A 26,464-nucleotide genomic window follows, 5' to 3' on the forward strand; every position below is an offset into this window, starting at 1 on the left:
TTACATTATTTTTGTATATAGTGACTCTATGTAAATGTCGTCAATTTAGATAAAGTTACATTAGTATTTTAGTATATAGTGACCTTTAAAATGATTGAATTGATTATATGTAAGATGGGAAGGATCTTAGAGCTTTTAAACCGTCTGATCTTTTATGCTAATAGTGAATCGTTGAGACTTGTTTTCTACATAAGCCTTGTTTTCAGCATAAGCCTTATGCTATAATAAATTTTCTTTTTTTATTACTTCTGATAAGTTAAGGGTTAGTATTCAGATAAGATTTTCCTAACTTCTGTGTAGCTTTCCTTAAAAAAAAAAAAAAAAAAAAAAATAATAATAATAATACTTGTATAAATAAGGAGTGCTTGTCTGTTCTCTCACACTTAAGACGATCCATTATTACGTAATACATAATAAACATGAATACACTTTAAACTTTTCAGCATCGCATTTATCTAGCTACTGAAGTCCAATCATATTTACAATATGTACACATTGCTACATTATCTTCACAATTTTGATCAGGCAAGCCAGCACAAGGCATTTCACATACGATCGGCAACATGCTGACCGCAATCACCTTAATTGGCTTCAATTGTAAGGGTGATCAGCAACATGAGCCTTATCATTGCACAGAGAGACTGCTACCTCAGAAACCGATATAATGTTTATAGGATGCTCATTAGCATCCACACTATCATCAATCATATCTGAGTCTTTTCGTATAATTTCCCATTCTTCTTGTAATGTGGTGACATGGAGGCATGTCTCCATAACCCTTTCGATTTCGAATTCCGTAGGCAAAATCACATAATCATTCAGAGGATCATAGAAGGGATCAGGTTCACCAGCATTCAGCCAATGCTTCAAAATTCTGAAAACATGATGATCCGAAAGGATACCACGGTGTTCACCAGGTACTCCAACCCTAGCTTCAGCATTGAGCCCATCAGCCTGGAAAACAGCACCATAAGGATACACTTTTAAAGTTCTAAAGCATAGACAATATCCACTAAAAATATTACCTGCCAACAAAGGTATGCAAAAGTACAAGACCAAATCACTCTTAAATATCATGTTAACATAATATGTGCATGGCATGGACAAGTAAAACACCCTCCAAACGTGAAATATATCATAATAATAGGATTGCTGCCAAAAGTATCATCTAATGGAAAAACTACGAATTTTGGAGCAGTAAATATGAAAACAAAATACCTTCGCAGATTCTGTTGGAACAGTCCCATCGCCTTCAACACTTGTGAATTTGGCCTATAATAACAAAAAACAAGTCAGATAGATTATGTGGTAAAACTAGAAGATTCATTACTCATATGAACATAGTTGTCTAAACTTGAGCCAAAAATGAGTAATGAATGGATGGACAGAACAAAGATGAACAGAAATAGTCAAATAGATATCTCTCAAGTCAAATGCCATAGCAAAAATACAAATTTTTATATCTTTCCAAAAGAGATGTAGTGCATTAACACAATAAAATGATTCCAGAAAAGGATGATTTCTACTGCACAAAGAGGCTTTATATTAGCTGCATCATTTTCTTGATGCATTTATTGCCCCTAACGTTAACAGAAAGGACCAAGGGAAAACAAATTACAATAACCTCCAAACAACTTAATTTGTTATTCAATGGTATGCCGATACATAACTCGTTTAGATAATCTGCTAGAGTCAATAAAAAAAAATTAAACAAGAAAAATCTCGACAATCAAAGAGAAAGCATTTATATCTGTTACAACCAGCCACACCAAGCATTAAAATTAGTACATGCGGTCATCTAGTATTCTTACAAAGCCGTTGTTCACAGTCTCAGGTCTCGCTATCCATGGCTAAGTTAAGTACTTACAAGAAAATGCTACTATGTATGAAAAGGAGTATCATGTTACATTTCATAATTAACTATGGCGCATCAAATGTGACACACTACCGTACATGAAACATTCTGAAAATTATTTGCTCATAAAACCCACTGTTACAAAACTTATACCTCTGTCCAGAGAGTTGCTATAGAGACCAAAGGTATTATCCCACAGCCAACCCAATAGAAGTAACATAAAAAAATGCAGATAATACAGTGTTAGGCATGCTTGCAATGTATATGCTAGTGGATATAACTTCAAAAAAAGACATAATAAACACTGTAGTAGTATAAGACTACCTGATAATATCTCAGCTCTTCTAAATCTGTAACTGGTGAATTTTCACTGCCATAACTGCAGCACAACAAATAAATAATGAGACCGATTGGATTATTGAAAGACGGAAATGCCAAATCAAATAATGTAAAACATCATATGCCCAAGCATATGGTGGCACATGTTGTATGAGCAGAATAGAACTGATATATCATACCAAACACTGTGAGGAGTTTGAAGACTGGTTCCATAGATGTTATAGAATTTAACTTTAGGAGGAACCCTTGCACGAGATAGTATCTCCCTAGTTTCATTAGCCCAACTTAGTATATCCAAGTTGAATGGAAGAGGCATACTGCCACCTACATAGTCGACCTGATAGCACACTAAGTCAGAAAATTATGTAGTGCTAAAATGGTTATAAGATTAAAGATGGAAGTAAAATCACTACTAACCGTATTGCTTGAAAGGGACTTCTCAAAGATGGTTATACTTTCCTCCGGAGTGTATGACTCCAACCTTATATGGAAGTTCCCATCATCATCATGCTTTTCCCTCCAAAGTTCAAGGCATGGAGGATTTTGCCAATGGAAATTGGGACAAGCCATCAATTCATAAATAGAAGGACACTCAATAAGCTGAAATTAAAAACCACCAATCATCAAATATCAAACGATAGAGCAGAGCAATACAACACCTAGCAACACGGATACATTTGCAACTATCATAGTCAAGTAATAGGGATCAAAACCACAAATAAAATTCATGCTAATACCATAGAATAAGGAATACAGTATTATACAAGACGTGAATTAGATTAATTAATCAAGTTCATGTACTGAAACATAAAAGTAATACTAGTCAATAACAATTAGCATGTGAGTATTAACGACAAGCGCACGCATACACACGCAGCCTTCTGCTTTATCCTGATCACTTTCTCATTAACTATAGCAAAAAAAAATAGTTCCCACTTCAACTCATGCTACCAAACTTCTATTCCTATACACAATGAAGTACAAAGAAAGACAAGCTTTTAAAAGTAAATAACACAAAATATATCAGACTAAAAACACATGCAACATCGTTAACAAGTTCAATGTCTAACTACTAAAGTCAGCACAAGGAGCAGCAATAAAAACACCTTTTCTACTTTTATGTGCTGCAAAACACACTACATTACCAATCACACTTGATTACAAAGTATACCAACAGGAGTCCTCCAGGGTTCAGCTCCAAAAAGACTCTTAATAAAAGCAACTAAGACATAAAGACACACAGCCAAAAAAAAAAAGTCCCCTATTCTCAGCTACAATCCATCTGTTATAGAAAGCTATACCAAGATCAAGGCTCCTAGCTGACACTGTTGGACTAAGCAGGAAGTCTGATGTCAGAAGCAAGCTTTAGAAATTTATGTTATTGAGACTATATATATCGCTACAAAGAACAAGCAAGATTTTAAATGGGAGTTATATCTCTAGTGAACCAGTTTCTAGAAACTTTCTAGATAATATGAGAGCTATACTTGTGAAAGAGCTTCCTTCTTTGTTGCTAGATTTCTAGTCTTTCTACTCTTCAAGAGGTGGAAGTTAGGCTTAATTTGCAGAGCTAGAATGATTTAATTAGGTTGGTTCTTAAAAAATCTTTACACTGCATTGGTTTGGTGATTCTGTTGAACCTTTTTGGTAACTAATATCTTTTTTTAACGAAAATAAATTGAAAAATAAAAACCCAACTTCTGCCAGAAATCCTGAACATCCAAACTAATGATTTAGTAGATGGTGAAGAAAAACAATCCAGATACAATATGCAACTCAAGTACAACAATCAAATGGGCGTTAGGTTACCTTATTTGGAGTCTACATCCGTTCTATTTGACTGTAGTGCATTGTATGATTAGACATTTTTGCAAGGGAATAGGGAGCACAAAAAATCACCCTAAAGCACCAATAATGGCATACCCAAGTACCTCCCCCCCTCCCCCCAACTTAACACACACAATAACAAATAAAAAAAAAAAAAAAAGAAAAAGAAACCTAAATCCATTCTGTTTACGCATTTTTTAGCAGTCATAATACTGAGAAATCACAGTTACCAGTGACCATCATCCAATCACTGCTAGTACTTTCCACTTCTCCAGCCCAGCGTAAAATTCAGAGATTTCAGACATCCCCCCCCCCCCCTCTTTCTTCTCTCATCTTTTCTTCTTTCTGTCCTAAAGTCCTAAGAATCTATTCTGGTTTTTGACTAGCTATTAACTTGGATTTATTTTCAATTTCATTGATGGATATAATTGATATTTTTGTTTAAATTGGGCAACGAAATCAAGGGCTGATGTTAATCGCTTCTATTAAATGCGTGAGTGTTGATGGTGGTAACGTGTTGATGGTGGTAACCACTACCCTTTTTTTTCAATTTTTTACTTTTGCTTGTTCTCAGGGTAGAAATGCTAATGGTCTTTGAAATGACATTCTTTTTATATATAATTTTAATTTTAATATTTTACTAATTAGAGTTGTTACTAATGATTTAGGAAACAGATTTTATGTTTAATTAATTGCCTTGGTTATAATTCATAACAATAACTATTATTTTTGGTATGTTTGATTTTAGTTGGACATTAATGAGATAAAAATGCTGGATACAGATCAAACTTGCAACCAAAAAAACAAATTACATTAAATTAAGGTCGAGAAATAGTTCCTCATTTCAAAATTTCAACTTCGTTTCAGGAAGTTTCCGCAACTTTGGCTCACTTATACTTTATTCCATTTTGGTAAACCCCTTTACTACCTTACCCTCTAATCCCACTCCATTTACACCTTTCTACCTCTACCCACTCTATTACTTTATAATAAATCCAGTCACATCTTTTACTTCATCTTCTTATTTTATCTTACCTTTTCCTACACCCACTCACTTATTTTTCAAAATATACTTGAATAAAATATTCTTCAAGTGAGTCGAATCTTGGGGGTCAAGGAGAGTATATTACATAAAAATAAAATACAATTCTGACAAAAGTTAACCAGGCTGTAGGATTGGTTATAGAATCCATCCCAGTTTCAAATTAGCATGGGATTTCGAATCCATAATAAAAATATAAAAGAGAGGTTTTGTTTAGGATGAGGGAAGGGAGTGGAGGAAAAGGGGAATTTATATTATTTAAAACATGAAAAAAAAATAAAAAAAATAAAAATAAAAAAGACCAAGAAGAAGAGAAGTTTCAACAGTTTTACAGGTTACAAGTCACTAATACTTGGGTAGGATACCCCACACTTGGATTTCTTAAGAATAAACTTCGTATTAGATGAACAAATACCCAAACTAGGAATTTAAGGTGTAGATTTTTCCAAATAAAATTATTTCAAGATAAATCTTAATGCTGCTGTAACTGCCTGCTTAAAATGCTTAATAGTGTAAAATCTTCAGCATGCTTAAAAAAAGAAAGTAAGCCACATACCAGCTGGTGCATGCTCCATTTTGATATGAAGAAGTTTTGTTCCCATCCCTCAACAAATGAACAGCCATTCAACATCGTGGAAGTGACATATCCAGGAGCACCTGCCATTTCAAAGCAGTTATGTTATCTTCTGTTCCTCTTCTGCATAGCATACTGAGGATAAATGATAAAATATTCAACATTGCAAACGAGTATGACAGGGAACAATATTAAAGTTTCAGCTTGACAACTGGTGATGGAATTATTACAGCAGTCAAATTACCGGGCCTCTTCAGAATTGACAAAACAGATTATACTACAATACAGCAGTGTCTAAAGATGATAAGTTGATAACCAAAGGGTCCAAAGCTTCTGCCTTAGAATGTAAGCATCGGGTTTGCCTTAAAATTCACTTTTGCGTTTTTTTTTTTTTTTTTTTTTTTTTTTTTTTTGTGACAGCACTTTGAGATATATTTAGAATAATGGTAATCAAATAAGGTCTTAGAAATTTCTCTCACGTGTATTGGCATCTTTATCCTTCTGCGAAATTAATATATATTATCAAAACTCATAGCACGACAACTATTTTGCCATTTGGCATATGATGTGACATCACATCATACCAGTCCATTCATGATTGAAAAACTCCATGCATTAACCTTCATGTATTAATGTTTAATTTAATTGAAAATTTTTCATTGCATAACACCTTATTTAAATTTGTAAATAATTGCACTATAATAAAATTTGTAAGAAATTACACATACTACATTTTTTTTTATTAATTTTGTTTTTCACAACGGATTTGATTTATCATTTACCCTATATTTATTAATGCAAAAAATTATTCTTATAGTCAAACCAGCTCATAGAAACAACAAACCATTTGAGCTATCATCTTTAAATAATAATAACAAAAAAAAAAAAAAAAAAAACCACCACTTAACCTCTCAGTGACAAACAAGCCAAAATAGATATAGTTTGATTAAATTATTAAATTATAATGACCTGCGCCATCAGACCAACAACTAGTTGGAAGATCAACCACTATATGTAAAAACGAATTACCACTATTGCTAAATTAACATCAATTTTTCCTATGTCCTATAAATTTCTTCTGATGAGCCTCTCATTATAATAAAAACATGTCTTTTTAATTACTTAGAGGTGTCACATATACCATGGAAAACATGCAGTGGAGTTCACGTTGTTATAGGAGTGGCTAGGAACGGTTAAATAGAACGAATTTCGGACTTCCACGCATATTTTTTTCACACATTTCACACTAAGTCATTTTTTGAGCTTTCTAAACTCATATTTTTTGTATTTGTAAGTTAATACCAAAACAATTTTTAAACACAGCACATCGGATACAAGATATTTATATATTATTTTTAAGAGTTTTAGTACATAGTATTATTTATCTATTAAAACACATATTGTGTGTATTTTTATATTATTAGAAGATTACTAATAAATTTTGTTGGGCTCAAATTACAAAGAGCTTACAGTTAGTAAAAATGCCTATGGCCCATTTATATGAAAGGAAAAAAAAAAAATAAAAAACTCCCTCAAGCCAAAGAACTAATAAAAAAAAGTTAAAAAAAATAAAATAAAGTAAAAGAGAGAGAGAGAGAGAGAGCCACGTGATGACAGAAAGCAAAACAGAATAAAGAGCATACAAGCCAAGAAGCAGCCAAAAGAGGAGTAACCGGAAAAGTGCAACGGACACAATACTCAACAAGGGCAGGGGGCTGATCACTTACACAAGAAGGAGAAGGAGGGGTCAGCAAAATGGTCAGCGAATGTCAGAGAATGAGCAGCAGGGCAGTCACCAAGCAACCATCAGGCCTTGACAGCTGCAGCAACAACTTTTGTTGTTTTCCTTATTTTGGCAGAGTACGTATATATAAGAAAGGGATGGTAGGTTGTGAAGGCAGGAAAGATCATTGTAATTCTTTAGAGCTAGAGAGTGGTGCCCTAAAGGTGCTAAATCTGAGATTAGTAGCCTCAAGCTACTCCTGTGTTTGTTATCCATTTTCGAATTAATCAAAAAGCTTCCTTTCTCCCCAAGATTGAATCTTTATTGCTTAAATTTATTCCAATATATATAAATATCCACTAGAGTGTTACAAGTGGTATCAGAGCGGCGGTCTTGCGAACCACCACTCCATACTCTATTATCAAAAAAAAAAAAAAAAAAATAAAAAAATAAAAGAGAGAGAAAAAATGGTAACCTCCACAACTCTGGATGAGCAAATGGCCGGAGTACAGACGTAGCTTGAGGCAATGGAGGCGGCGATGAAAACACAAGAAACGCTCAAGAAGTCGTTGGGCGAAGCCAGCCTGACCAGTTCGAGCTGCTACGGCAGCAACAAGAAGCCCAGACGGCAGCAAACGCCATGGTTAACAGGGCGGGAGGCCGCAATTGGAACGATTCGGTGGTGGTGACCACCATTGGAAACCGAGGAAACTAGATATGCCCTTGTTTGAAGGCACGGACCCAGATGGCTGGATACTTAAAGGTGAAAAGTATTTCCTCCATTACCGCCTCACGGAGGAACAAAAACTGCAGGCGGCGGTCTCAATAGGAGGAGGCCGATTGCTAACTGGGAAGGCATGAAAGCTCAAGTCTTGCGGCAATTCCGACCCACCCACACCGGGAGTCTCCACGAGCTGGCCACCCAGGAAACCACCGTGCTTGAGTGTCGAAAAAAATTCATCGAGCTCCCAGCACCCCTAGAGGACGTCCCTGAAACTATTATGATGGGCCATTTTATAAATGGGCTCAAAGACGACATCATGATGTCAGACTCATGATGAATCCATTCAACCTGGAACAAGCCATGGAAATTGCGGGTCGGGTCGAAGAACGGAACCGGGTGAGCGGGTTAAGAAAACAACCCGGATATTACGGGTCGGGTAAAAGTCTTGTCAGCACATCTGGGCCATCCAGATCCAGAACTTCCGTCGGACCGGGTCTCATTAGCACTTTTGGGACTCCGAATCAACAGACCACGACATCCAAGGGGTGGCCCAAGGCTCCAGGAGCCACCTCCGAATCGCAAGCGTCGGTTAATTTCCCGAAGTCGACCACCCAATCAACGGCGAAGTCCGGTGAACCACGGCGGCTAACCGATTTCGAGCACCAAGAAAGAAAAGCCAAGGGCTTGTGTTTTAGATGTGACGAGCGGTGGAGCATTGGCCACCGGTGCAAGAACCGAGAGCTGAGTGTTCTCCTCCTAGGCAGTACGGCCGACGACGGGGTTGGACCATCCAAACCACCGGAACCCAAATCGAGTGACGACGAGGCCTTCACCACCACCCCTGAGCGAGCCTCTGCTCGGTGGTGGGGCTCTCTAATCCCCGTACTATGAAGCTAGAGGGAAGGGTGGGGCCGAGGGCGGAGGTTGTCCTGGTAGACCCAGGGGCCACGGTGACCAGACTGGGTGAAGGGCGGTGTAAAGGAGTTAGGTTAGTTCTCAACGGTGGGTATGTGGTGGTGGACAATTTTTTGCCACTACGACTTGGGAACGCCGACTTGATTCTTGGGATTGAATGGTTGGATAAGTTGGGTACGGTCACTCACAATTGGAAAACTCATATAATGAGTTTCATGGATGGCGAGGAGTGCATCACCCTTGTGGGAAATCTGGCATTGGAGCGCACCAAGGTGTCACTCAAGGCCATGATTCGAACCTTGAGGCACGAAGGGGGGGGGGGTCTTTGGGTAGAAATCAATCAGGTGGAGCAAGAAACAGGGGAAAGGGAGCTGGAAAAAGGGGCTTCCAATCTTCCAGGTGAGGGGAGGGAGTAACCCGGTGAGCGTTAGGTCGTACCGTTACCCCCAATTCCAGAAGGATGAGATAGAGAGGATGATTAAAGAGATGATGGCAGCCGGGATAATTAAGCCCTCCGTTAGCCCTTTCTCAAGTCTTGTTGGTGAAGAAAAAAGATGGCTCGTGGCACCGCGCCCTCAACCGGGAAACCATTCTGGATAAATACCCCATTCCCATCATTGACGAGCTACTAGATGAGCTCCATGGAGCTTCCATTTTCTCAAAGCTCGATCTAAAATCGGGCTACCATCAAATTTTGGTAAAGGAAGAGGACACGCACAAGACGGCCTTCTGTACCCACGAAGGGCATTATGAATTCTTGGTGATGCCCTTTGGACTCACCAACGCCCCCGCAACCTTCCAAGCCTTGATGAATGAAGTGTTTCGACCGTATCTAAGGAAGTTTGTCTTGGTCTTCTTCGATGATATCTTGATATATAGTTCAAATAAGGAGAGTCATGTGGAGCATATTAAGCTAGTCTTGAATGTGCTTAAAGAGCAAAGCTTGGTGGTGAATTTCAAGAAGTGCGAGTTTGGGCAGCCTAGAGTAGCGTACTTGGGACACGTTGTGTCCACTGAGGGAGTGTCCGTCGATATGGAAAAGGTTAAGGCCATGGTGGAGTGGCCGGTGCCAAAAAATTTAAAGGAGTTGAGGGGATTTTTGGGATTGACGGGGTACTATCGTAAGTTCATAAGGGGGTATGCCCAAATTGCTAGGCCCTTAACGGAGCAACTCAGGAAAGACAACTTTGGGTGGACTAAGGAAGCCACGGCAGCCTTAGAGCAGCTCAAAACTGCCATGAGCACAGTCCTGTGAGGATGCTTGATTTTCGCAAATTGTTTGTTGTTGAAGCTGATGCTTCTGAGTTTGGTTTAGGAGCAGTGCTGATGCAAGACTCACGGCCCATTGCTTTTTTCAGTTGTTGGGCCCAAGATCACAAGCGAAGGCCACTTACGAGAAGGAGCTAATGGCTATTTGTCTCGCCGTAGTCAAATGGAGGCATTACCTACTCGGAAGGCACTTTGTGGTTAGAACGGACCAACAAAGCCTCAAATATATTATGGAGCAACGTGAAGTAGGGGGTGATTATCAAAAGTGGGTGAGAAAATTGTTGGGCTTTGATTTTGAGATTCAATTTGAGCCGGGAGCTAGTAACCGTGTGGCTGATGCGCTATCTCGTAGAGGCGGAAGTGAAAGAGAGTTGGGTCACGACTCAAGGGGTGGAGTGGGAGGAGCTTGACAAGGAGGTGAGGGAGGATCCCTTAATGGGCAGGATTGCCACTGATATAGCCGCGGGACAAGGGGGATATGTGGGATACACACTTGAGGGGAAGAGGTTGATGTTTAAGGGGAGAGTAGCCATCCCTAAGGTCTCCAAATTAATTCCCAAGCTCTTAAGGGAATATCATGACAGTCCCATAGGAGGACACCAAGGGGAAACGAAGACATACTTGCGGGTGGCAGCGAGGTGGTATTAGCTTAGGATGCGGAAGGATATTGGGGCTCATGTAAGGCAATGCTCGGTCTGCCAACAAGCAAAAAATTCGCAATTGCAACCAGCCGGGCTATTACAACCCTTGCCAATACCCGAGGCAATATGGGAGGAGATATCCATGGATTTCATAGAGGGTCTCCCCATGTCCAAGGGTATGAATTCAATCTTGGTGGTGGTCGATCGAATATCTAAGTATGCTCACTTCGTGGGTTTGAGACATCCTTTTAGTGCAGCAACGTTTGTGAGGGAGATCGTGAAGTTACATGGATTTCCTACATCCATTGTGTCGGATCGTGATCGCATTTTTATGAGCAATTTTTGGAATGAACTATTCAAGCTACAAGGCACGGAATTGAGGAGGAGCACGGCATACCATCCTCAAACTGATGGTCAAATGGAGGTGGTAAACAAGACCTTAGAAACATATTTGAGGTGCTATATCAATGGGCAGCCTAAAACTTGGGGAAAGTGGTTAGATTGGGCTGAGTTCGCGTACAATACCGCCCACCATGATCAACCGGGTTCACCCCTTTCCGAGTAGTCTATGGAAGAGACCCTCCAAGGCTAATTAAGGTGGGTAAAGGCCAAACCCCGGTAGATAGTTTGGAGGTGTGGCTACAAGAAAGGGATTGGGTGCTCGAGGACTTGAAAATGAATCTGCTCCGTGCTCAGCAAAGGATGAAAGCCAATGCCGATTTAAAGAGAAGGGAAGAGGAATTTCAAGTAGGAGATTATGTCTATCTTAAGCTCCATCCCTATAGACAGAAATCGCTCGCTAAAAGGTATAATGAGAAGCTCTCCCCGCGTTTTTATGGACCGTTTTTGGTGGTGCAACGCGTGGGAAAGGTGGCCTACAAGCTTGGTCTACCTGATTCTTGCCGAGTACACCCTGTCTTCCACGTGTCTCAACTGAAAAGAGCACTAGGCAGCAAAGGAGTGAGCCCCACCATACCGGCCCAGCTGGAGCTGCAAGCAGAGCAAGTGCTGGCTTACGTGTACTTGAGGCCACATGGGAAGAGGCTTCACTCATCTCCGAGCGCTTTCCTACCTTTCACCTTGAGGACAAGGTGAGTCTTCTAGGGAGAGGGAATGCAACGGACACAATACTCAACAAGGGTAGGGGGCTGATCACTTACACAAGAAGGAGAAGGAGGGGTCAACAAAATGGTCAGCGAATGTCAGAGAATGAGCAGCAGGGCAGTCACCAAGCAACCATCAAGGAAGAGCCTTGATAGCTGCAGCAACAACTTTTGTTGTTTTCCTTAATTTTGGCAGAGTATGTATATATAAGAAAGGGAGGGTAGGTTATGAAGGCAGGAAAGATCATTGTAATTCCTTAGAGCTAGAGAGTGGTGCCCTAAAGGTGCTAAATCTGAGATTAGTAGCCTCAAGCTACTCCTGTGTTTGTTATCCATTTCGAATTAATCAAAAAGCTTCCTTTCTCCCCAAGATTGAATCTTTATTGCTTAAATTTATACCAATACATATAAATATCCACTAGTGTTACAAAAAGGAAGTCGGCCAATGTGCAAACTGCTTTTAATTCGCCTGACCTTATCAACTAAAACCCCCAACATCTTTCTAAGGTTCTACTTTCGAACCTTAGATTTGGAAATTAAGTTAATATCGAATCTACTTTTTCTTCTTACTAAACTTTAATGGCCGCTACATTTATTAACCAGTTATAGAGTGCCGTTCTATTGCTACATAACTGCAGTCGCAGTGAGTTGGGTGTGATTTCCAATGCGCCATTATGTAACGACTTTTCTCAAAACTGGCCCTAAACCATAACAATGTGGCCTTTATACAACAAAATGGCCAAGTTTTAAATTCATGATACATACAAATATTCAAATAATGATCACTGAACAAATAAAATAGAAATGCCCAACTTCTACATCACTATACTTATTTACACTGCAACATACCTAAATTTTTCTAGATAAATTACTGAACACTCATGTCAAAAGATGGCATATGGCTGAAAAAAAAATTGTAGCATAGACAGCCTAAAGTCAAGTATAGAACTTTATGCGTAGAAAGTGGCTACCAGCTAATCAAAGAGCCTACAGCCCATGATCCCATACCAATATTAGGATTTGCTTGCATAACCAAAACAGCCTAAATTCAAGCAATATTCACTTCAGGCTTTTTCACTCTTCAATATATACTGTTATTGAAAGTAATTTTTGTAGCTAAAGCAGTCCTGACGAAGTAGGATCTTAGCATGAGAGACAATGTTGCTTCCTTACAGCTCGTGCCAGTTCATGAATTCTTGAACCCCCCCCCCCACCCCCCAAATATAAAAAAAGAGTAATGATTCCTCGGTTTTTCTAGATGCATCACTTTCTATATTTGGAAGTTTCAATTTAGATGCATCACTTTCCTTCTTTGTTAACAAATTTATTCTATCTCTCATATCACATAAATCCAGTTTTTTCTCTCTCTTTCCCTCCAAAAATTGCCTAGGAGGCCGTGAATTTAAAAGTGATGCATCTAATAATAAACGGAGGAAGTAACAATGATAATTAAATGAGGAGATGATTCTCCGGGTGAATTAGGCTAACGATGTTGGTTTCAGAGCTTCAAGAATATCGCAGATTTTTATAATACATTGAACTAAACCAGACGGTTTTGGTTCAGTCAATTGAAATCTTTTATGAGGCATAAAGTCCTACCAAAACGACACAGATGTATTTTTGCACCATGGTATAAACAAAGTTATACAGATCACATCTCTTGCGAGATGAAAAGGTGCTCCTTACATACAATTCCTCAAATCCACCCAAAGAATGTAAATGGTTTTACAAAACTGATAATTTTCAAATTCTTCAGAAACACAAAGCATGAATAAAAGATAAAAAATAATAAAAAGCATCATATTGCAAAAGAGCAAAACAAAATCCCTACCTTATAAAAAGTTTAACATAATACTTATGAATAATGCATGGACATTTATATCCCTTAAAATGTTCTTCTTTCAAAAGCCATAAGGGGTTGCTTGGTTTACACATGGTAAACGAAATGGGTACAACAAAGGGAAAGAAAGAGAAAGGACAGCCAATACCTATTTTTGCATAGTTATTTGTTTTACATAAAAGAGAATAAACTTTAATCACCACTACCCCTCCTTGGGCACCTTCTACAACCACCACTACCCCTTCAATCTTACACTTCACCCTACCAGCACCACCGCCACCACCAATTTGGCCACCGTTGTTTCCCCCTCCTCTGCTTTCTCTCACCGCTGCTGCCAGTATCCGATTTCTGACCCTCCCCTTTGCTGCCACCTATCTTATCTGTCTTCTTTTTTTCTGTTTCTTTTTTTTTTTTTTTTGTGCAATTTCTTAGATCTAGTTGCTTGGTTGTTTTTAGGGTTAAGGATTATTTTTATGGATGTTAGGGGGTTATTTATGGGGTGGTTTGGAGTGCATATAGAGAAAGTTAGGGTTTTTTGGGGGGTTTTCATGGTGGGTGGGTGTGGATTTTTTCGGGTGGGAGTGGGCGATTTTGGGTGTGGGTGGGTTTAGGGTGATTTGGGTGGTTTTGGTGGCAATTAGGTAGAGGTGTAGGCGCTGGGCGGTGTTCGTGATGAGTGACTTGGTGGTTGTCAGTAGTGTTAGGTGGTGGGTGGTGTTTTAAAGGTTGGTCAAAGGTACTTATAGGGGTGGTCAAGATAGTTGGGTGGAGAGGAGTCTTGGGATAAGAGTGATTCCCTATGTGGGGAGAAATCAAAGTAGAGGAAAGTGGGATAATAGGAGGGGTAAAGGAAATGTTTGAATTTGTCCAACAAACATCATCAAAGGGATTTAAGGTAGTTGATTACCTTTCCCTTTCTTGAATACCCCCAACCAAATGGCCCCCAAAATTGTCTCTTGAATCCCATGAATTAATTAATTATTTGTAAATAAAAAGTAGTGTTTATTTCAATATTTAAAGCCATTATTTACTCTCCATATTTTTTTATTTTTTTTTTCCCTATTTGGAATTTAAACACAATCTAATACGAAGTATTCTACAATAATTTTAAATACATGGAGCACAAAATTACGGAGTACATAATTTTGTAATGTCTTGTTTAATTTATTCAATGTTTCAATAAGTTTTTAAAATTTATTCGATATTTATATTTCTAGATTTCGATTTTTTTTTTTTTTTTGTACTGTTCTCTTGCTTAAATCAAAGCAACTCTACAAAAATTTCGAATATTGCTAGCTACACATCATCCAAACATTTATCACCTATATACAAATAGCTATAATAAAAAATCATGCAAACATGAATAGGGCATAAAGCCATAAAGGTCACTGGCAATAATTACTCTTAGAGGGCTAGCCATAACAAGCGCAGTGCGCCTGTTGAAATCCGCAGTGACGGCAAAATTTCGAGTATTACATTTTCAATTTAAATGAAAATTGAACGAAAGATGGAAGGGACCAATTTCAGTTTCTTTTAATAAGATTTACGTGGACAATAATAATAAGCTAGTCAACCATGGCCAAAGAACACTCACCTTGAAATGGAGCAGCAATTGCAATCCAGTTCTTAACATACTTCTCAAACACCTACAAGAATTTACAAAAAATCTCTTCATTAAAAAAAATGACATTTATATTTACAACAAAGCTAGATAAAGCAAGAGTGCTCACATCGCTATGGAGAGACATGAAACATTTAACAAGAATACCACCCATAGAATGACTAATTATGTTTATTCTTTTTCCACCTGATGCCGTGAAAATTGATTCCAATTTTGCAGCAAATCGCTCCATTACTTCTTGTAGCCTGATGCAGTGGAAAGAAAACCAAAAGGGGAAAGTAAATCCATCAAATATTGGCTAAAACTATTTAAGGGCAGCAAACAGATGTTTCCTTGAATTGAATACAACAGCTGCACTCTTGCAATTAAACAAACAAGTCATCAACACAAAAATATACACTATCAGTAGACCAAACTAAACGACAATTGGATAAAAACAATCCCATTAAGAATAATAAAAAGAAAAAAAAAATTAGTCACATCATAATACAAGAGTAGAACCCTAAAGTGAACTCTTTGGTCAAATAAGCATGGAAGCTCCTGCTACATTTATGTCCCTCATAAAGCTGTACATTTAGATTTTGCACAGAAATTAAATGATAGATAGATAAAGGAATAAAAAGCAAGAGATGGTGCGGGGATAAAGAGAGGGAAAGGATTAGTGCAATACAGACAGAAAATAAGTAAATGACTATTAAGTTAAACAGTTAAATTGAAGTAGTAATTTGAATTTAACTTCTTTTTTTGAAGGAAATAATTTGAATTTCACTTTAGGACATCAGAGGGAAAAAAAAAAACCCTCTTTTCCAAATAAGCAATAAAAGAATTTATAAAGACGACACCAAGGGGGTGTCACCCTAATTAAAAGGAGGCTAAGGAAAAAATAAAAGATGTATTGATTAGCTTCTAGAAGCCCTATCAAGTAACACATATGTCCAATTAGTAAAAAATTACAATCTTACCCAGATAACTAAAACAATGATATTGGACAAAAGAAAAAATTAGCAGATTTATGTCCAACCAAGGACAAAACATATTTAAAACAAAGCACCCCCAGAGAGAACCTTTTCCCTATTATCCTCTCCTCTTGACACCTTAGTCCATTTCATATGTCTACAGTCTCAAATATTAGCAAAGGGTTAAATTACTACATTATTGTACATCTTAAAATTGCGAGTCCCACAAACGTGCATGCCTTTTAGAATTATACTTGTACAGCAGTGAATTTTTTTAGGAGAAAGCATGAACAAAGATTACATTAAAAGATGAAAGACTTGCAAGAGTGCAAATGACATGTCATGATGTCTAGTCACATTAGACAAAACAGTTATACGAAGAATTAAATGCAAATTGTGAAAAGCTTACCTAGTCATCCAATTCACTCCAGGGGTAATAATAAAAAATATATACTTCCTCCGTTTTTTTAGTTGATACCGTTTGACTTTTACACTATTCACACATTACACTTTGACTTGCTTTTGTGGTTTATAGATACGATAAAACATATTCATGTGGAATCTTGTTTAAATCATTTCAATGTATATTTTATTAGGAAAAAGATAGATGCAACCCTGCATATAAGAAGCTAAAAATGGAAAGAATTGAAAATAAATAAACATTTATTACACCGATTACTCGTGGATAAATTCCCAACTTAATACTAAAAAAGGAAGTATATTAAATGCTTATATGCAGCCCTAAGGGTTGCATATAGGATTACCCATTTTATTAATATCCACTTTTTATAATTTTATAATGTAGATAATTAAAGATATTAATCGTTAAAAACATGTGTTGGCAAGGGTGATAATAGAAAGGTGTCAACTAAAAACAATAGAGGAAGTATATAGAGTTATAATAAAAATAAGTCAAGTGACAAAAACACACACTTGTAGAAATAGGACTTCAACAGCTACAAGAAACTCAGGCACACATTATTATCAACTCATTAGTATTAGAGCATGGAACATACCTATTACTTTGCCGAAAATCATAACCAAAACCAAACAGCGTTTTTCCCTCTTGAAACCCCCACTTGATCATTTGTGTTATCATCTCATGAAAGTAGTAAACACATTCTCTTCCAAGAATCTGAATGCCAAAAGTAGGAAGTAGTAAAATTGCCATTGTGTAACTGTATTCTTGATGATGGATAAAATATATGGAAAGAAAATAATGCACAAATGCTATTATATCATGGTTTTTAATCACAGGCAAGGTAAGGTATCAACTGATACGTATCTAATTTAAACACCAAACCATTGATTCCTGAGTTGTACAGGTCTGTAACATATCAGCATTACAGATCATACAGTCATAAACTTGATTTGCGACCTAGACTAGAGTCCACTCCACAGCAACTTAAATAGTACATTTTTATAAATAGATACAGGTATAACTCCCTCTGTCCCTAAATAATTAACATTCCTATTTAAGATTGTCCCAAAATAACTGTCCACTTTCTATATTCGATTTGAAAAACTTACAAGTTGTCCATATTACCCTTGAGATAACTGATTACATTAGCATAATGACATTGAAAAGATATAAGAAAAATATATAGAAGGATAATACTGAGCTAACACAGCTTTGGAATGAATTTAAAGATGAAATGAGAAGAATTAAGAGAGATGATTGAATAACACGGAGAAACAGAAAAAACAAAGGATAAGTACAACTCTAGATGGTGGAAGTTGCTGAAGAGGGAGAATATCTGATGAAGGGAAGAAGGCAGAGAAGATGAGATATGTCTGATGGCATTTTCACTCTTTGCAGCGATAAGAAAAAATGACCTCTCTTTTGCTACGTAAACCAAACACAAGAATGAAAATCAAAATTCCATCTCCCACTTTACCCAAACAGTAATATTCAAGTTATTTCCTTGTTTCCATTCTTCTTATTCCCTTTTGTTGTTTCCCTTTTGCTTTTCCCTTTCTCTTATATAAATGTAAAAAATAGCACCTAAGGTCTATAGAAAGTTGAAAGACCCAATCCTACAAACAATGATCAATAATTAAGGTTGAAATCTACAAGGTTACTTTAAGTAAAAGAAGAGAGACTTAATATTTTATAGTTAAAATTGATCAGGAATTTTGTTGCAAGTATATTTGCTTCATTTTACTGCTTTGTCACTACTTACCTATTTTCCATTTTAGCCAGCTCCCCCTTTTTTCTCCCCCCTTTGCCTTCAGATCTTTTTACTATTTTTAACCTCTCATGATTTAGCCGCCCTATTATTTCGACAGATTCACTTCAAAAAGTACTACCATCTTTCCCCCAACAGTATGTGTTTTCTGTATTTAGGAGATTCATATAGCATCAACATCAAATATGAAAAAGGCCAAATAATTCTGACTCTAATCCTTACAGAAGAACCTACTCCTAGACTGATGATAAACTCAGAATTTGGGGTACATCTCCATTTCCCCCTCTTCCTCCACCCACCCACCCCCCCCCCCCCCAAGAAATACAAAAACAATGCCCACTCAAATATTGCAATGACATGTGAACAAAGCAACACACAATTTTTAACGGTATTGCTCCCCCTCAACATAACTTCACATTAAGATATTTCAGGCTTTTGTACAGCTAAAGTCAAGCAACAGGATTTTGAGAATTGCTTGACATTTTATGATTTTTTACAAACTAATTTCATGAAATGAGCTGTTTTGTTCTTAGCCCTAGTTATGAATATGTATTTGTATGAACCATCCTTGGTTTATTAATGAAATACACTTTAGTTACACAGAGTTAAATAAAAAAAAGTAAAAAAAAATAGATTCAGCATTTCAACATCAACCAATTTGTGTAACCCAAAGCTGGCTAAGAGGAACACATTGCCGAACTTTTCACTTTCTTCTTTGAGGCCAGCTGCTAGATTGGTCTAGATAGAAGTAAACAGACATAACAAAAAACAACGAATTGTAGCAGCTTCAACCAGATAAGTGAACACCAAACATCTGAATAATGCTAAGTTTGGCCCTGTTGGATAAACAGACATAATCTTTTGTCCAGATTTTAGTAAATAATTACCTTTTAAAACAATCTTCATTTGTTTAGTTGGAAATCAGTACTCTAAAATAAAACCCACCCAGGCACTGCAGCCGCCTACTTTACAAATACAAAAGTTGCCAGTGATTAACGACAAATTAATGCTGAGAAAATCTAGACAACTTGCCAAAATTCATCATGGCTAAAAAAATCTTGCAGAATGGAGAGCACCAGTAATTTACAAGCCAAATTTAGAAGATTCTGATCATAAGCCTACAAAAAGATTGCAAAGAAAAACTTATGATAATTTAAAATGCAGGGTCATTGACTTGTTTTTGTCTAGCTAACCTTCCTAATGTAATATCAGTTTGCAAACTTGCATATGTACAGAGTTAATTCAGACGAAACAGTAGCTTAGAAGATCAAGCTTGTAGCTGCATTGATCATAAAATTTGTATATGTAAAAACAATTAAAGAATGATGGTAAATTATGTTTCAGAATAATGATTATGTACTCTCTATATAAAAGTAGACTTCCAAAAAGAGACATAATTTACCAGATCAGGGTCAAGGACATCAATTGCATACAGTCCATTTCGATCTTCAGGGACTCTAATAGTTGTATTAGGATCCAAAGACAGAGTTTTACCTGCATTAAAAGGAAAAAAAAATAAAAATAATTGGAAATACTGATCTGACAATCGAAAGTTGCAACAAATGGAATCATAGTATAGCATTACACTCAACAAAGAAATAGAAAATATAATATTAATACCTACAGTGCAATGGTAGAGGATGATTTTCAATTAAATGGATTGGATATAATAATAAAATAATTGTTATGATGGACCGTCTCGTTTCGACTAAAGGTAGGATGAAAGAACCAATGCCCATCTGTTTTGGGATATTGTTTTTTTATCCTGAAATAAAAAATATCATCCCCTTCATATTGCACACCCCTTGGAATGAATTGCATGGTTCTAAGACAGCCCTATCCCATATATACTCTCCTCAAAAAGGTTGGGATAGGATTCTCATGATTTAAACACCTTAGTATTCTTTAAATTTACAGATTTTATTTAGTAATAAGAATACTGGTAAATCTTGAATTCTACTTGGAATTTGCCTTTGTTTTCAAGATTTTTTTTTAGGCATATAGTCGTTTTGCTGAAATTCAATTTTTCAGATGTTGTTTTTGAGTTTGTTCTTAACTTTAAGCTTTGTAAATTTGAACATTCTTATACAGAATTGTTCAGATAGTTAAGTTTAACATGCAAACTTTAGATTTAGGAGTCCGGAACCTGATTCTAAGTGAGGATAAATTGAATAGTGAGTGAAGCAAATTTGTTTTTCCTCAACCCTTCCTAAATCTTTAGTATTTGGTGGTGCCCTTAGGAGATAACAAACCAGTAAAGCTTCCTGGACCTAAGGGTTCTAAGTTTCATATAAACTCAAAATTATTGAAAAAGGATTACTTAAGTTTTTTTTAAAAAAAATAATAAAGTTTTTCCTCATTGGTAGCAATATATTACTCCCTCCGTATTTAAAGAAATGAAATGTATCTCTTGTGAATGTATGCCAATGCAAAATTTAAATGAGAATATCTTTAGTTATCAATAAGTAAATATTATAACAATTGAAAATTAATAAACTATTCATTGAGACAATTCCTTTAAGTACCCACAAGACTATATTTATTCTTATGTATAAATCACAAACATTAGTCAAAGTGAATTAAATGAAAAATGCAAAAAGTCAAAACCTTTCACTAATTCAAATACAGAGGGAGTATTGCACATTCCATTGGTGCAATTTTTTCTAAAATCTCCTAAATAGCATTAGTTTATAACTTTCTTCTATTCTTGCTATATACGGTTAATTCTACCTTGATTAATTCCACTTACTCTTATAATTAATGTCCCAGTTTGTGTGTCCAGAAATCTTCTTTGACGTGCGTGCGAATGAAGCTGCTCGATTTAAGTTTTGGGGATCATTTGGCCTTTCAAGATCCAAATCGAAATCATAATTAGCAAAAAAAAATAAAAAAAATAATAAAAAATAAAAAAAAAAAACAGCTCGAACTGCATGCCAAAAAGTGCCTTGGGTTGCATGCAAAGGTAAATTGGCATGTTAGGGTTTTGGGAGTTATTTTAGCCTTCCAAAATCAAATTTGAGGTCAAATTTCTTGATACGCATGCTCGAAAATCATATCCACTTGCATGCGGGAAAATTTGTTCGACAGAGGTTATTTTAGCCCTTAAAAATTCAATTTGAGATAAACATTTTTTATGCCAAGAAACCCCTTGATTAGCATACCATGGGATAAATATGGGTTAAATAGGGTTAATCAAGGATTAATAGGTTAGTTAAGTCAAGAAATGTTGAATAAAGCGAGATAAGAGAACAATCATTAAACTGATGTTATTTAGGTGATTTGTTAAAAAAATTTGCTACCAATGAGTAAAACCTGCATAGATATAATATATGGTTTTTTACAGCCTTCAACTCCATATATTATACGAAGAATTTGGTAGCTAAAAGAAAATTGCAATATCATTGTTAGCCCTTTGCTACTGAAGTCATGAGATCACTACAGCTTTTTGGATGGCAAATAACTACTACGGTTTTGTACAAAGACCATCACCAGATATAGTGGCAAATGATACACTAACACTTTGTTTGGATACCAAAGAAAGAAGGAAGGGGAGGGGAAAGGGGGAAGAGATGGGAAAAGAAAGGGAGGGTGATATGAGCTCCATTTTTCCTCCAAATCTCTCCAATTTTGGCAAGATTATGCTTATTAAAAAGAGAGGGAAAATAGATTCCTCCCTCTCCTCCCCCTTCCTTCCCCCAATCCTTTACCCTTCCCCAATCCTTCACCCAAACAAGAAAATTTGTCCCCCTCCCTTTCCACTTCCTCCATATAATAACGAACTTGTATGCACTTTCCCTAGGACTCAGCTGTTCTAGAGAACACAAAATTGACCTCTACAAGATCCCCAAGCGTGTAAATAGGCTACTTTAGGTGCTTCTCAATCCTAAATTGCACAGGTTCACATTCACTTTTTTTGAATATCATGTTCTTATGTGTATAATCGAACAATTATTAATTGCTAGCTTAAGTTATCCAGTTTCGATGATTAAAATCCACAATTTCTCTTTCAATAAAATAGGCTGCTTTATGTGCTTCTCCATCTTAAACTGGTCTGGTTCACATTCACTTTCTTGAACATCATGATCTCGTGAGTATAATCTAACAATTGCACGATTGCCTGCTTAACTTAGCCATTTTCAATTACTAAAAACCACAATTTCATATTCAATCCCTTAATTCTTCTCAATTAAACTCCCCCAAAATTTAATTTCCCTAATTTACTAATACCTGATTAAATCCAACCCACCAAACCAACAAAATTAAAATTAAAAAAAAGAAAAAGGTGTGAAATTCCAGATACAATTACCAGTAGAAGGGTCAAATCGAGACCATAACTTGGTGCGAAACATGTAATCAGCAGCAAAAATTCGAACCCAAACGCGGTCAGAGTGGCCATTCTGATCAACAGCTTCGAGAATAGAGCCAGCAATTCCAGGTACCAAAAGAACAGGATCGAGATTAGAGTCTACGTACTGTTGTTCTTGAGGCTTCTTGATAAGCTTTAGCCAAATCTCCAACACTTTGACTAGTTCTTCAAGAGAAACCGCCATTGTTGTATGATCGATCAAGGTTGAAGAGAGAGGAAGACTTTTTTTTAATTTTTCAGGTTGAGTATGCTTCCAGAATCTCGAATTCAGAAGGAAATAAAGGTTTTTGGGTTAGAGACGGAAGCAACCGTGGAAAGACGAAGTAAAAAAGGATAAATAAAAAGGATGGAGAGCAAGAATTATTACTACGTATTATGTTATGAAATATGATTCTATAATATTCTAGATAAGTATAGGGTTTATATTCTTATTTAAGCAAACTCTATCTATATTGAATTTATATGTACCTCTATCATATGGAATGGAAATATACTATTTTCTTCTCAATTTCTCTCTCGTTCTCTTTATTTTATAACACATTTTTAACACCACTCTCTAATCAATCAGAGAATTACGTGATTAATTGCTACTACTCTTTGAAAATATTTGTGGATCGTCAATCTGTAGCTGATAAAGAAAAACGAAATTCATCATCGGAATTAGATAGCAATCATCATCGAGCTTGGATACCGTGATCAGCGTTAATAATGTATTATCAAAGGGGATATGCAACTTCTACATACTTTCCATCTTTCCTACGAATTAACATTGTGCAAGTATGTTTTGTTTGTCCAATATACAAAGTACAAATTATTGTTTTGCTTGGAGATTATTGTTTAAGTGCTATAATTGTAGAATATCTATTTTAACTGCATGTCTCTAAATTAATGGTTCAATTTTACAAAGTTGAATACGAATACGATAAATTTTGTTAATCTAAACAGATAAATCAAGGAAAGTCTTATAATAGTTTATTTTCCTATTAGTTTAAACTTCTTTAGTCTTACCCCGTATGCTTTGTGTTGCATCAATGTATGCATACTTATTTATATAGGTGTATAACCATTTTAGTCTTTAATTTGTTTGTTATGTTCCGCTTAGATGCCGACAAACCATGAGTCCTGACTGCTGTCTACTTTACTATTTTATACAATTGATTAAATAACTTGATTTTTGTACATATATTCATGATTATTATGCTTTAATTTTTCTACTGTAATTTAGTAATGTTTGATTAATGATTATCATTGTTAATTTTTATAATGAAGAATTACATAAGCTTAATTAGATGATGTTGATATATCATTCAACTGTTCAAGGGTTTAATGTCTCGATTTTTTTTTTTTTACTTTGAAATCTACGTTGATGATGTAATTCAATAGATTTGTGTTTCAATTACCACCGATAGTATTAGTTAATGATCTATATTGATTAATGTGATTGTGTAATAATACGCTTCATTAATCTATTATAAGAATATTTAAGGGTTGTCAAATGTGAATTTTTTTGTTGACAAATTTTTTGATATAATTCAATTTCTTCAAGGTATTATATATGTCGAGTAATTGATAGGGAATCACAAGTATATGTGAGTGATGTGTGATACTCTTATGCTACAGTCATTAAAATTCTTTGCACTATGTTTGTAGCATACTATTTTATGTTGGGTATCATAATTTAATTCACTGGCCACATGGATGATTTAATATGTTGATAGGAAATTATGCTATATAATCACAATGATCATCTTTTAATGTTGAATATGAATATGAGTACAATCCTTTAAATTGTCAATCAAATATGAAATTAGTTGATTAATGAATTATAATTGTGATGGTAATATAATGACTATTTCATGTTTTTCAACATAATGGGAAAAGATATGTAATGTAATGCTAGTAACCTGTAATACGGAGATTGTATTTCGTTGAAGATAATAATTGAATTATTCAACCTTATCTTATTGCTAGCTCTTGTAACTATAAGAAGCTATGTGCATATCTTATATTCTGTTATAATGCAAAGCTATCTTTTGTATTATTCACTTGTATTTTCCTTTGCTTAGTAAAAGTATTACCATTCCTCAACTCTTTCATGGTATCACAACATGTTGTATTATACATCTTTGATTAGAAGTTCTAGATTTTGTTGATATACATGTTTTAAAATTACAATTGAATTGAAAATATCATGGTCATATTAATATTTAAGTTGATAGTGTTGTAGAATATATTGTCATGATGTTTGATGTGTGATCAATATCAATAGTATTTGATAGTATATGTCTACATAAAATTAAATTATTGGAACAATTGAATTATTTGAACATATAATTTTTGTATATATAATACTGGATCTGAAGTTACCTAAATCTATGAAAACAAGGATCAAAGACCCTTGAGAATAATACGAAACATAAATGACTAATATAGTTTCTAAAGTATGTTGACTAGATTATCCACCATGTTAAAATATACTGTATATAAAGTTTTTTTAAGAGTTAATGTATCTTTCTTTTGGTTGAATATTTTTAATAGCAAATTCTGTGTGAGATCAATTGGTGAATGATAGCTAACTAGACTCACTAGCTCATTCCCAGAAGTGAATGAGAAATTGCTGCTTGAAAAAAAAAAAAAAAAAAAAAAAAAAAAAAAAAACATGTTTGCATGATATTCTTTTAATTATATTATTCATGGAAAAGTTGATAAGAATATCTATTTGAAAAAAAATGTGTTATGAGTTCAAGTAATTACACATGATAATTCTATTCAAAAAAAAAATAAATTACACATGATATTTTGAGCAACTTGTTTGAAAAATGTATTTATTATGCCCATATTTTTAAGAATTTTCAATATAAAGATTAATATAATTGGGCAAGAGTTACGGGTATGAGTTTATAAGAATACTTTTATTATATTTGATACATGCATTGCTAAAAGAATTTATGGCTTAAAAAAGCAAGGGATTTAAAGATTATTTGACTATTTTTATGCCCCCATATGCAAGGATTAGGGGGAGATAGTAGTGTTTATTCCATTGTTTTTATGTAATCCTTGCACATGAATAATTAAATATGTTAATGGTCAGTTTGGTACAATCAATTATTTAAAATGATACCATCCTAAAGATGAATATGAATAAATGTCATTACCTATATACTAGTGACAGGGTAAAGTCGTATCTCCTAATCAAAAGTAATACATAAATCCTCTAACTAATGTAGATAGGGAATTAGGGTCGAACTTCACAGGGAAACAAGTCTTTTTACTCCTAATTATTTATTATAATCTAAATTATCTAAGTAACCAATATTTTTGGGAATAAATTCTATACTACGAAGAATAAGTTTAGGGAGAAAAGAAACAATAATAAGGAAGCCTAGGGTCACAAATTCACCAATAATTAATATTCCGGGATAAAACGAAGTAATTAATAATTAACAATCCACAAACAACATGATTAACTGGCTCTCGCAA

General features: G+C 35.5%; 1 protein-coding gene across 1 annotated transcript; it reads right to left on the reverse strand.

The window, feature by feature from the left end:
* Positions 1-326: 326 nt before the first annotated feature.
* LOC110733207 (lecithin-cholesterol acyltransferase-like 4) lies at positions 327-23,328 on the reverse strand. The gene is made up of 11 exons (XM_021913216.1): positions 22,925-23,328; positions 20,021-20,112; positions 17,446-17,564; positions 15,583-15,718; positions 15,447-15,498; positions 5,620-5,720; positions 2,612-2,794; positions 2,374-2,531; positions 2,180-2,234; positions 1,219-1,272; positions 327-954 (listed from the first exon to the last, which is right to left on the reverse strand). The coding sequence occupies exons 1-11, from the start codon at positions 23,166-23,168 to the stop codon at positions 592-594; spliced, it is 1,557 nt and encodes a 518-aa protein (XP_021768908.1). The 5' UTR covers positions 23,169-23,328; the 3' UTR covers positions 327-591.
* Positions 23,329-26,464: the final 3,136 nt, after the last annotated feature.

This window comes from Chenopodium quinoa, unplaced genomic scaffold (assembly GCF_001683475.1).
Source record: "Chenopodium quinoa cultivar QQ74 unplaced genomic scaffold, ASM168347v1, whole genome shotgun sequence".
NCBI lineage: Eukaryota > Viridiplantae > Streptophyta > Magnoliopsida > Caryophyllales > Amaranthaceae > Chenopodium > Chenopodium quinoa.